Genomic DNA, 13,938 nt, shown 5'->3' on the forward strand with positions numbered 1-13,938 from the left:
ATTAACGTCGACGGATCCGTCAAAACGGAATAGTGGGAACCTCGCCTTACTCATTTCCCTCACCTCCTTCCTTTTCCTCCATCCCCTCCTTTCCTCCCTTATTTTTTCTCTCCCTCACCTTCCTTTACTTACACCCCTCTCTCCCTCTTATCACCTCCCTTACTCCTTACCCCCCTCCATCCCTCCTTTCCTCCTTTATTCTCTCTCTCCTCCCTTTTCCTCCATCCCTCCTTTCTCTCCTCTCCCTCCCTTCTATTCTCTTCAATATTCTCTGCTCACTTACTCTTACTCTCCCTCACTTTCCTTTTCCTCATCTCCTCACTGCCCAGTTCCCACCTCCCTTATCCCGTACATTCTCCCTCTCCTCCCTTACTCTTTCTCAGTCACGTTGTTTTGTTTAGAGGTGAGCCCAGTCCCGCCCCCTCGTCCCACTTTGACCCGTTCTATTGTTATATATTTCCATTATTTATATTCCCCTTCCTTCTGTTTCCTCCATTCCTTCTTTCCTCTTCTTTGTTCTTCTGTAATTCTCCTTTATCACACTTCTCATATTACTGTTATTATAATTATTATTATTGTTATTATTATTATTGTTATTATTGTTATTATTATTATTATTATTATTATTATTATTATTATTATTATTATTATATTATCTTTATTATCTCTCTCTCATATAGGAGAAGAAAAAAACTATTAAAACAAGAACAAGAAAAAAACGACCTCTATCTGTGGAAAATGATTATAATTGGTTTCATGCACTTAATTAATATTCCTTCCTTTACTGTTTTCTATTATCATATTACGAGTCTTATCATTTTCTCCACTGCATGAATATTGCACACATGTTTATTGTATTAACTGAAAATCACACAGTATGCGCTAACCACTCTTGCAGGAAGGCTGTTACAGTGGCGGACGACTCAATTCGAGGAAGGAAGGAAGGAGGGAGGGAGGGAGGGGGCGGGAAAGCAATTTATTCTCTTCTTTATTCTTTGTTCAAAATCTCATAATAGAAGGGTGTCGATCCAGTGCAGATGTAGCTAACAGATGTGGCGTAGAGGACCTGGAAACAGTTTCTTTTTTCCTTTTTTATATATGACCTAAAGCGCCGGCAGGCTTTTTTTTATTCGGGGTCTAATGGTGGGCCCGAGCCCGTTATGGCGCAGACAATTGTTTATAGTGGCGCAATTATTATTGGCTCATGCTGTCCCCCGGAGATCTTTCTTGACTTCACTTGCATAGCATCTTCTAGAGTCCGGGTTGGTGGGTAGTCTTCAGGACAGCATGTGAGTAGTCTTAGGCCCCTCGGCGGTGACTGAAGAATCCCAGGTGGTTAGCGGCGGATTCCAACCCTCATCATCATCAAACCTGCGAATGCGGGGCCGGCACGCTAGCCACTCCGCCACCACCTCAGAAACATGGAAACATGGAAATGCAGGCAACATAAAGCCTATTGGCTCATTACGAGGTTGCCGGCTTTGGTGATTTAATCTGCTCGACAGCCACTTGGGGCCTGGGGAGCAGATGAAAGCACCTCAATATTCAGTTTACTCCCGACGCAGCGAAGTGAAGGTCGATTCTATATTTGAAGGAGTTGATAGTATTCGCATTTACTACTTCTGAAGGAAGATTGTTCCAGTGACGGATGACTCGGTTTGAAAAGAAACTCCTTCCGATGGGAAAGACTCCGATGGTTTGGACATCTGAAGAGAGCAGGGGAGGATACAGTGCTGGGAGTTGTGGAGAGATTAGCAAGACAGGGTATCTAGTGCAGCTAGATGTGGCTAAAAGATGTGGAGTAGAGAACCTGGAAACAGTGCTCAGAAGGGAGACTCCTATAGTTCGGACATGTGAAAAGCAGGGGAGGATACAGTGCTGGGAGTTTTGAAGAGATTGAAAGTAAAAGGAAGGAGACCAGTTGGTAGACCTAGGAAAAGGTGGAGAAGGTGTATACAGGAAGACTTGGCAGTGATGGGATTGGATGAGCATCAGGCAGAAGACAGAGCAGAATAGAGGAGACCAATAAAGCGTCCAACCGCTCAGGAAGAGTGAAAACGGACGTTAAACGAAATTATGATGATGATGATGATATCTCATAATAGAAGAAGAAAATAACAGAACTAAGAACATTAAGTGACCTTGGATACGTTCAGTTCACTCCCGACGCAGTAAAGTTACTGTCAGTGGAAATGGAGTTGATCGTTTCCGCACTGACTACTTCTGGGGAGGCTGTTCCAGTGGCGGACGACTCTGTTCGAGGAAGGAAGTATGGAGGAGGGAGGGATGGGGCGAGAGTTTTATTCTTTTCGTTAATCTTATTCTCTCGTTCCATCTCATCCTTCCACATGCTACCTGCCACATATACTTCACTACTCTGTTACTTAACTTTACTTTATGATCATTTCACTTTACTTTCAGATTAAATAAGTTAACTTCCTCTGCATTGCGCCACGTAGGGCTACAGCAGACGCTTTTAAAATTAGGAACAGCAGACGCTTTTAAAATTAGGAACAGCAATCGCTTTTAAGATTAGGAACAGCAGACGCATTATACATTAGGAACAGCTGACACATTATAAATTAGGAACAGCAGACACATTTAAAATTAGGAAGAGTAATCACTTAAATTAACTTGAGAAACAAACAAAGATTAACATGATCCTGAGGGGAATTAAACACCCGTTTATTATATATATACATGTCTGTACATCATCAAGACCCCAAGACCCAGACCAGACATTCCTTTTATCCCAATTGGAGATGATAGCAAGGTCTGAGGTTAAGCATTCTGCAGCCTCAGTCTTATAAACTAAAAGAGATTTTTACGACAATTTCAATAATATGATTAATACTGACAAATGTGTCCTATGCGTAGACTATCATATAACATCGTAGACGCCATGACACCAGGTTGCCAGACCTCGATAATTCACACCTCAGTCTCGGGTGCCGCGACGAAAGCCAAGGCTGCAACACAGAGACGGCCTTGGCACAGCACAACTATAACTCTTCCTCCTCATCTCTCTCCTTTCCCTTCCCTCCTCTTCCTCCTCACTCAGGCTTAGTGATGCGGAAGACGAAGACGAGACCCTCCTTGTCACAGAAATAGTTTGGGACGGTGCGCCGCTCCACCTGAAGGAATTATGACCATCATTTCAAATACATGACCTTCTCCCGCTGGCCAGCTCCTGACCATCTCCTTATACCAGTGTCGTGACAGGCGCCCATACAGTGAACAGCCCCGCCAGACAGAAACCTTGATTAGAGTAAATGTTTTCTTGTACCAACGTTGCCAGATAGTTGTACTCAGTCTCTTATATTTACCAACTTCCGACCCCAAAACCGTCTCCTGGGGCTCAATAACTAAATTCATTTATATCTGTCGTTAAAATAGTTAATTCCTGATGTTTCTTGGCAATAGTTAGGTGTCAAAAAACGGTAAATACTATGCTCTGAGTACGATAATCTGGCAACGGTGCTCCCTACCTTCTTCCACTTCCCGTCCGCCTCCAGCTGGTCCATGTAAGGCTCCAGCTTGTCCTTGTAGGAAGGCACGGTCTGTAGGTGCTCATGGCGCATCACGATGATCACGAAGCCTCCTGGAGTACCGGAGAGGAGGAAATAAGTTAATCATTGGGGCATACGCTAGGGGGCGCGTCGTCTTGCCCACCTTAGGAAGACCGCCTCAAGGTTTATTCCATGCAAATCTGAAGTCTCTATGTAGGCTCTTTCCCATCCTAAACGGCGCCTAAGTTCGCCTGTTTGAAAAGCCTCTAGTAAAAGTTGCTGGGATTACCATGAACTGTTTAGCGATCCTATAGTAGGAGTAGGTAGGAAGACACCTACCGAACGGGCGTGACCTACTCCCGGTGAGGATATATGAGAAGCGAGGAGGATGCTGAAGCCCTTCAAAGACCCATCCCATGTCCTTTCTAACCGTTTCCCTTATGTCTCATCAACACCAGAGAGCAGTTCAGCATGCTCTCTAAAGACAGTTCCTCTCTCTTTCTACACCACACTATATTCACACAACACACACACCTTTTCCCAAAATTCAAAATTATAAATGGCGAAAAATAACAATGCCTCGGAGTCCCCGCCTGGGGGGAGGGGGGGACCATAATTTCCCCCAGGGAGGACTCCCATTATGGCTGCCGACTTGAGAGGTGTCCTGATAACTCTTCGAACCTCCTCCTTATCAATTTTTTGCAACATTCGCGGTCTTCGTTTTAATTTTCATTCTGTGGAACACCATCTCTCCTCCTCTAAACCTCACCTTCTCTTTCTCACCGAAACACAGGTTTCTGAGGCTGCTGACAGCAACCTCTACTTTGTTCCCTCCTACTATCTCTATCCTAAATTTCAATCCAAAGCTGGATGCTGCGCCTACGTGCGCAACGACATCACTTGCTCTCGTGCCCACGACCTTGACTCTTCTGAATTTTCCACCATCTGGCTAAGACTTCATTTTCATTCTATTACTAAATATATCTGTGCTGTTTATCTATCACCTAACTCTATAAATATGTAAAATTCTTTGAATATTTGAATTCTAAAGTGGAGCACATCTTGACTCACTCTCCCTTCGCTGAAATCTCCATCATGGAGATTTCAATGTTCACCACCAGCTTTGGCTTTCATCCTCTTTCACACACCAGCCTGGTGAACAAGCCTACAACTTTGCTCTCCTCAACGACCTAGAGCAGTTGGTTCAGCACCCTACACGTATTCCCGACCGTCTTGGAGAGAGGCCCAACATTCTAGACCTCTTCCTTACCTCTAATCATTTTACTTACTCTGTCAAACTGTTCTCTCCGTTGGGCTCCTCCGATCATAACCTTATTTCTGTTTCCTGTCCTATCGTTCCTGTACATCCTCTGGACCCACCGAAGAGGCGATGCTTCTGCCATTTTGCTTCAGCTCGGTGGGACGATCTGAGGATGTACTTTTCCGATTTCCCGTGGAATGATTACTGCTTCCAGGAGAGAGACCTCTGTGTGTGCCCAGTGCATCTCAGAGGTGATTGTCTCTGGAATGGAGGCACACATTCCACGTTCTTTCTCTACTCCTCATGCTAAAAAGCCTTGGTTGAATCATGCTTGTTCTCGTGCTGTTAAAGATAGAGAGGCATCTCACAACGCTAACTATGACCTTTACATGTCAGCCCGGAATCGTGCCATATATATTATCCGACTTACCAAAACTTCTTTTATCAATAGAAAATGTCAACACCTTGCTTCTTCTAATTCTTCCCGTGACTTCTGGCATCTAGCCAAAATATCTCCTTCAATTTCACTTCTTCCTCTTTCCTTCTTCTCCTTAACCCTGACGGCAGCACTGCCGTCTCATCTGTCTCTAAGGCTGAACTCTTCGTTCAAACTTTCTGTAAAAACTCAACCCTGGACGATTTTGGGCATATTCCTCCTACTCATCCCCCCTCTGACTCCTTTATGCCCGTTATTAAGATTCTTCCAAATGATGTTTTCTATGCCCTCTCTGGCATCAACTCTCAGAAGGCTTATGGACCTGATGGAGTGCCTCCTATTGTCCTTAAAATCTATGCTTCCGTGCTGACACCCTGCCTGGTCAAACTCTTTCGTCTCTGCCTATCAACATCTGCCTTCCCTTCCTGCTGGAAGTATGCCTTTGTACAGCCTGTGCCTAAGAAGGGTGACCGTTCCAATCCCTAAAACTACCGCCCTATAGCTTTACTTTCCTGTCTATCTAAAGCTTTTGAATCAATCCTTAACCGGATGATTCAAAAGCACCTTTCCACTTCTAACCTTCTATCTGATCGCCAGTATGGGTTCCACAATGGGCGTTCTACAGGCGATCTTCTTGCTCTCTTAACTAACTCTTGGTCATCCTCTCTTAGCCATATCGAAAGCCTACGATAGAGTCTCTGGCACAAGACTTTGCTTACTAAACTACCCTCTTTTGGATTATATCACTCTCTCTGTAACATTATTTTCAGTTTCATATCCGGCAGTTGTATCTCTGCGGTGGTAGACGGTCACTGTTCTTCCCTAAACCTATCAACAGTGGCGGTCCACAGGGCTCTGTCCTATCACCCACTCTCCTTGTTATTCATCAATGATCTTCTTTCAATAACAAACTTTCCTGTCCACTCATACGCCGACGACTCCACTCTGCATTATTCAACTTCTTTCAATAGAAGGCCATCCCAACAGGAAGTACACGACTCCAGACTGGAGTCTATCATTTCCGATTGTGGTAAAAGAAACCTTGTGTCCTTCAATGCCTCAAAAACTCAATTTCTCCACCTATCAACTCGACACAATCTTCCAAACACCTATCCCCTATTCTTCAACAACACTCAGCTGTCACCTTCTTCAACACTAAATATCCTCGGTCTATTCTTAACTCAAAATCTCAACTGGAAACTTCATATCTCCACTCACGCTAATTCAGCTTCCTCGAGGTTGGGCGTTCTGTATCGTCTCCTCCAGTTCTTCTCCCCCGCACAGTTGCTATCTATATACAGGGGCCTTGTCCGCCCTCGTATGGAGTATGCATCTCACGTGTCTCATCACCTCTCCTCTTCCAACTTATAGTTTTCTACCTCTTAAATTCCGTCGCGATGTTGACTCTTTTTATCTTCTATCGCTATTTTCACGCTGACTGCTCTTCTAACTTGCCTCCTCCCTCCCGCGGGCCCCTGCACACGACTTTCTACTCATGCTCATCCCATACTGTCCAAACCCCTTATGCAATATTTAACCAGCATCTTCACTCTTTCATCCCTCACGCTGGTAAACTCTGGAACAATCTTCCTTCATCGGTATTTCCTCCGGCCTACGACTTGAACTCTTTCAAGAGGAGAGTATCAGGACACCTCTCCTCCCGAAATTGACCCCTCTTTCGGCCACCTCTTTTGATTTTTTTTATCAGGAGCAGCAAGTAGCGGGCTTTTTTTTATATTATTGTTTCCTTTTTTGGCGCCATTGAGCTGTCTCCTTTGTTGTAAAAACATTCTCACGCTCACGCACGCACGCACGCACGCACGCACGCTCGCTCACCGTTCTTTGCGACGCGCACCAGGTCGTCGAGGCCACTGAGTGGGATATGACCTTCGCCCATACCACCCGAGGTGACCACCAGGTCGTATGTGTCTGAGAGAGAGAGAGAGAGAGAGAGAGAGAGAGAGAGAGAGAGAGAGAGAGAGAGAGAGAGAGAGAGATGTATAAGAAAAATACGTATATTAATCTTTAAATATGAAACAACAACAATAACAATAATTCCACTCACACAGCTCTCCTGGACAGAGTGGAGTCTAAGGGTCTTCGTCTCATCAGCTCTCCTCCTCTTACTGACAACCTTCTACCTCTTAAATTCCGCCGCTATGTTGCCTCTTTTTCTATCTTCTATCGATATATTCATGATGACTGCTCTTCTGAACATGCTTACTGCAGCCTCCCTCCCTCCCGCGGCCCCGCTGCACACGACTTTCTACTCATGCTCATCCCTATACTATCCAAAACCCTTATGCAAGAGGTAAACTCTGGAACAACCTTCCTTCGTCTGTATTTCCTCCTGCCTATGACTTGACTTATTTCAAGAAGAGTGTATCAAGACACCTCTCCACTCGAAATTGACCTCTCTTTGGCGACTCTTTACTTTAATCTTTTATGGGAGCGGCGAGTAGCGGACTTTTTTTTTTGTACTCTTGTTGAACTTGAGCCGTGTCCTTTGATGTAAAAAAACAAATCACTAATACCTTTGGGCACGGTGGAGTGTCCGCTGCCGATAAACTCCAGGAAGTCGTTGGTATAGATGCCAGTCTCCCGTTGCTTCATCATGCCCTCCGACGGGTCCACAGCGTCTATGTGCCTGTGGGAGTGGCTGTAGTAGTTGTAGTAGTAGCAGTATTAGAAGTAGAAGTTATAGCATTAGTAGTAGTTGTTGGGAATCAGTAAATTTACCCTACCCAACAGTTAGGTCACTCGCAAAGTGAATAACACACCCGTCAGACAATCCCAAAGAAACAAGTGCTTACCAGCTATTAGGTGGTGAAGGTATCCAACAAGCACCTCCAGACAGCCGAACAAATAATAATCCTACCGGATCCGTGTAGTAAAAATCTATCTGTCTCAAATAACTGCTGGGGGCACTTAGCTGAGAAGCGGGTTTCAAAAGATACTGTTGTCTCTGAAGTCTCGTTGCCGGGTGTAGTATCCCTCGAGTCAGGTAACAGAAGGCACACTGCGTCCGAGTTAATGGGTGGGCTGCGGTGCCTTGGTCTTTACTTTGTGAAGGCCGGTGGTGGAGTGAGAGAAAACCAACCACGTGGGTCTGAAGCGATATTTTGAATTTATCTCGCCAGATGGCGTGGCTTTCCTCTCTGTTTCCATCGGTTAAATTAAATAATCCTTGCTCTTTAATTGTAATTCAGCAAGAACAATTAGTTATTATTTCATGAAAGGAAACACTTCACTATTGTTATTCCTTTCATGGTAAATATGGTTAGTCTTCAGGCAGTGAATAAGTTGATTCTGTTTCGGTTTGGGAACCGATGATCGAAGTATTTAAGTACCCTCCGAGGCTTATTTGAGCTCAGACGATACTCATAGTTGGCTTGAACTGTCGGCCCGATCTGCGAGAGCAGTACCTCTCCCGGTGTTGTGATGTACATGAGAATGTTTCCCTTTCCCTAATGCTGGGAGAAAAGGCGCTCACCCCTGGACATGACGTCATAGGGTATCTGCAGGAGATGGGCATCCTCCATCTCTTGTAGGGTCTCTTCATAGAAAGTTATTTGTATTTCACTAATGCATTTTTAATAAACATTTTATTATATTTTAAACTAGTGCTATATCTGAATGGACCATTTCAAAACTATCTTCCTAATAATGTTTATCACCCTTAGATTATTTTAATTATTTGCCTTCCATTTTATTACCCCGGTGCCATATGACCAAGATGTTGCGGCGCCATTAAAGAAACTCTAAATCAATCAATCAATCAATCCCTCTAATCCCAAGCCATTCATAACACCACGCAGTCGTATTATGAATGTATGTAAATTCCATAAATAGATAACGTACAGACTAACAGTGAGACAAAACGTCATGCGCAGGTCATCGCTAGATCTGTAAACAATGGGGGTTTCCCCGGGCCAAGCCACAGGGCTCCATTTTAAGTTAGAGTCGATGGACTATAGTAATGCCGCTCATGCCCGCTCCCAGTTCCCACCCAGCGGCCCTGCCTCTACACAAGCTGCTGTAATTTCCAACACATCGTCTTCATCTCTTGGCGTTGGACTCGTGTTGAGGCTGAGGCACTGGCAGGCAGAAGGCAGTGGACTGGAGGATATTTAAGTATGGTGACCGGACATCCCCCTGTCTGCGGCCCTGCGGCACCCACCTGAAGCCTTCCCGGTGGAGTTCGCGGCCCACGCAGCCCGTCCCGGCGGCCACGTCCAGCACCCTGGCCTTGGCTCGCCGCCCGGGGTACCCAACGCAGCGCCTCCTCCAGCGTGATGGCGGGGCCACGGTACCCGCCTTTCCAGATCATCTAAGGGACGGGGAAGCGGGTGATTACAGGTGCGTACCCCAGGGCCGCATCACTTCACCCGGACCTCACGGAGTAGTCGCCGGTATAACTCACAATCATTCCAGCCATACCCCATGTTTCTGCGTAGCCACTTGGTTGTGACTGCATCTCTCTCTCTCTCTCTCTCTCTCTCGCACCACGACCTGGTCTGAAGAACTCCTGGAGAAGTACCGTAGGCTCATCCAGCAGTATAAGTCTAAATCCCCTAACATTTTGATTTCAGGAGTTCTACCACGGACTTGGGCGGAGGGCGACTTTTTCAGTAAGGCCTTCAGCCTAAACAACCGCTTACAGACTCTTTGTAGGAGCTTGACGTGGAGTTCTTAAACGCATGGGACAATTTCTATGGACAAAGTGAGCTCTTCCACAGGGACGGATTGCACCTTTCTCCCATCGGGGCAGCCAGATTCGGAAGGCTCCTCAACGACGCAGTACGTGTCATCCGAGCAAAAAACGAGTCACAGCCACGTCCCCCCACCCCACCCGTGTAAATAGACGCCGTGCATCGCAACAAACCCGTAACCGTGATCCCGCAAGTACCACCACCTCTATTACCAAGCCTCTAGATAACTTAAAAATCCTTAGTTTCAATGCGCGTAGCCTAAGGAACAAATTTGATGAACTGAGATGTCTTGCTCTAACAGAAAATTTTGACATAATTGCTATAACCAAAACATTTATCGACACCACAAATATTGATTTAAGTTCCGAATACAACATAGATGGCTACAGACTCTTCAACAAAGATCGTGTAAACAGTAGAGGCGGTGGCGTCGCCCTTTATGTCAAAAAGCTATTTGCAACCCACTAACAAAACACCGGGGAACAGTAACGTTGAACATTTGTGCGTGCGAGTAAACATTGAAAAAGTCAATTTAAATATATCTTTCACATACAGACCTCCCGGGCAATAATCTGTTGACGACCTTGAAATGTACAGCGTCTTAAGGCAGTCAATTAATAACAACGACTCACTGATATTAGGAGACTTTAACCTCCCCATATCGACTGGGCGACACTGTCAGGTACAGAAGGCGAGTCACATAGAATGATCGAATTTCTAGAAGAAAATTATCTAAGCCAAATGGTTTCTGAGCCAACTCGACAAAATAATATACTCGACCTTGTTATAACGACCCTCGGTGTTTAATACTAACAGTCTTCCTCTCGCTCCCACCAACACCAGTACTATTGTAAATCTCGAGCATGCATTGCCTAATTTTGAAATAACAACCAATGAAGTCCTTAAAGCTCTCCATTCACTTAAAACAAATAAAAGTCCAGGACCCGACAAAGTATATCCTATACTGCTTAAAGAAACAAAGAGCGAAATACTCTCCTCCCTCACTACCGTATTCAATATGTCCTTGCGACAAGGCATCGTCCCTTCGGATTGGAAAAAGGCTAACGTGACACCGATTTTTAAGAAAGGAGACAAAAAAATACCAGGTAACTACCGACCCATTAGTCTAACTTCAATTGTAGGTAAGCTACTCGAGAGCATAATTAGAGACATATTTTGTGAGTTACCTCGAAAGCCACTCATTAATTGGGGATTCACAACATGGCTTCCGTAACAAAAGATCCTGCCTGTCAAACCTACTGACCTTTTATAACGGTCTCTTCTCAATTTATGACGTAACCAAATCAGTGGACGTAATCTATCTTGATTTCAAGAAAGCGTTTGATAAAGTCCCACATCATAAATTACTTTATAAATTAAAGCAAATAGGCATTGACGGTCAAGTAAAAAAAATGGATCGCGAATTGGTTGAGCAACAGACAACAAAGAGTTGTGATTGACGGATTTAACTCAGAGTGGCGCCGGTCACTAGTGGCGTCCCTCAGGGCTCGGTTCTTGGCCCAGTGCTCTTCATTATTTACATCAACGACGTGGATGTTGGACTCAATAATCGCATTGGTAAATTTGCAGACGACACAAAGATTGGTAACTCGGTTCTTACTGACGAAGACAGGCAAAGCCTCCAAGAGGATTTGCACAAAATTTCAGCTTGGTCTGATAAATGGGAGATGCCCTGTAACGTAGACAAGTGCCAGGTCCTTCAAGTTGGAACAAAAAATAAGAAGTTCGATTACGAAATACACGGCGTTAAACTCACAAGCGTTCAGTGCGTTAAGGACATGGGGATTAAAATCGCGTCAAACCTCAAATTCTCACATCAATGCATCGATGCAGCAAATAAAGCGAACAGAATGTTGGGCTTCATTAAAAGAAACTTTTTATTCAAGAATAAAGATGTAATACTTCCGCTCTACAATAGTTTAGTCAGACCCCACTTGGAATATGCGGTACAGTTTTGGTCTCCCCACCATGCAAAGGACATTGCTAAACTAGAAGGTGTTCAGCGTCGAGCAACAAAAATGATCCCTTCCTTGCGCAACAAATCTTACGAAGAAAGGCGGAACCCTTAACATGTTCTTTCTTGAGAAACGTCGCCTGTGAGGAAAACTGATCGAATGTTTTAAAATACTTAATGGTTTCACAAATGTAGACAGATCAAAATTGTTTATGATCGATGACACTTTGCGAACGAGGAACAATGGCACAAAACTCAAATGTAGACAAGTAAATTCAGACTGCACCAAATTTTTCTTCACCAACGTTGTAGTGCGAGAATGGAATAAGCTCCCACCGTCAGTGGTCCAGTGTAACACGATTGGCTCCTTTAACAACAAGCTCGACTGTCACTTCCTTGAACTTAATATTAACGAGTTAAAATGCAACGTTTTGGAGCCATCTGATTAATGTAAAATCAATTAGGGTTAAGGACAGACCACCTAGTCTGGACCATGGTGTCTGTGTGGTCTCTCTCTCTCTCTCTCTCTCTCTCTCTCTCTCTCTCTCTCTCTCTCACCATCTCCTCGTAGTTCTCGGACCACTGTCGTAGCCGGCCGCCATCTCTCCGGCGTGACCCCGACCTGTGGACGTTCTCGTTCGCCCTCATTGCCACGTCGCCCTGACTGCCGCCCTCAGACATTATCCTGCAGCAGGGAAGAGACGGGAGAATCACAGGCAGGGCATGACTACAGTACATTACAATTCCTTTATACATCCTTTATATATTTACGAAGGTAGGTACGGTTTTCTAGCCCTGCCGCACTCCTCGCTGATTTGACGGCTGGCTCTCAAGCTCCGCCCACCTCCATGACAGGTGTGGCCCGCCTCTCTCTCTCTCTCTCTCTCTCTCTGGAATGGAATAGACTAAGCAATCACATAGTTAGTGCATCGACGATAGCTTGGTTTAAGAGTAGACTGGATAGCTACATGGACGAGGATGGCAGGTGATAGTGAGGTGTGGGTGCAGTAAGGCTCTCCGGCTTACTGCACGGCCAGCTGAAGTTGCTCTCTCTCTCTCTCTCTCTCTCTCTCTCTCTCTCTCTCTCACGCACACACACACACACACACACACACACACAGGCTTCACGGTCTGACAGGGCGACGGTTCGAGCCCGCTCAGGCCGGATTCTTTCCGTTGACTAGGAGTGGTTACTATCCCCCCTTGAGCAAAGGGGATGGGGTGTGTGGTGTGTGAGGTCCTGGCAGTACCCATAGATCGACGATAAAGAGCACTTGCTCATGTTGGGAGGGTACCTGCTGCTGGCGATTACGAGTCCAACTCGTGATCAGGTCGTGGTGAATTACACACACACACACACACACACACACACACACACACACACACACACACTTTACACGTGGCAATTCCTGGCCGGCAATACAGCCGCGACGATCTAGCGGCTAGACCGTCTGGGTGCTCTCGGGAGAAAGTACCTTCACACGTGGGAGGAGCCGCCGGGAGCATCAAGACGTAAACTGCTAGTAAATGCAAGGGCATGAATTCACCCCAGACACCCCAAAAGGCTACTACCATATCTTAAAACCACAATGAGTTTGGTCCATCAGCCTAATATTGTAGAAATACTTTAGTAAACGAGTTTTATCATAAGTAGTATTGATTGAATGACTGATTGTTTATTGTTGCATTTAACAACAAAGAAGAAGGGAGGAACATGCCATCCCAACTCCCAGGCATTGCATAGTGTGATTATATAATACACGAAAATAACCGTTCCTTATACCTCCTTCGATATCTCGCAAAGAGATAAACATTTCCCGCAATGTTGCTGCCACTCCATCAAAAGTTGTTTTGCGCAGACTCTGCTTCTTGTAGAGCTTATCTTGTGGGTCCCACAAGTGTCGATGCTGTCTCACTTCCTCTAGCAATGCCACCTCGGCCTCCCGGCTCCAAATATTGTTATCTGCATCTGTCATTTCTTGTTTTATTGGCGCCGACATGTTGTTTACCTGGCCGCCAGTCGGCAATACAAGACGGACACGCTC

General features: G+C 45.3%; 1 protein-coding gene across 5 annotated transcripts in view; it reads right to left on the reverse strand.

Moving 5' to 3' along the window:
- LOC127002509 (uncharacterized) overlaps positions 1-9,465 on the reverse strand; it is a 40,590-nt gene extending 31,125 nt beyond the window's left edge. The window contains exons 1-5 of one of the 5 annotated variants that reach the window (XR_007756303.1): positions 9,387-9,465; positions 7,741-7,853; positions 7,043-7,135; positions 3,489-3,601; positions 2,470-3,134 (exon numbers count right to left, since the gene is read on the reverse strand). Coding sequence is in view for 4 of the 5 variants with exons in the window: in XM_050868561.1 (XP_050724518.1) it covers positions 3,054-3,134; positions 3,489-3,601; positions 7,043-7,135; positions 7,741-7,822 (369 nt within the window). In the remaining variant the exon portion in view is untranslated. Of the gene's footprint in view, positions 1-2,469; positions 3,135-3,488; positions 3,602-7,042; positions 7,136-7,740; positions 8,832-9,386 lie in introns of those variants that run through there. The other 4 variants (XM_050868561.1, XM_050868562.1, XM_050868563.1 and 1 more) reach the window with 4 other exon arrangements.
- Between the last annotated feature and the right edge of the window lie 4,473 nt (positions 9,466-13,938).

Source organism: Eriocheir sinensis, chromosome 23 (genome assembly GCF_024679095.1).
Source record: "Eriocheir sinensis breed Jianghai 21 chromosome 23, ASM2467909v1, whole genome shotgun sequence".
In the NCBI taxonomy this organism is placed as follows: Eukaryota; Metazoa; Arthropoda; class Malacostraca; order Decapoda; family Varunidae; genus Eriocheir; species Eriocheir sinensis.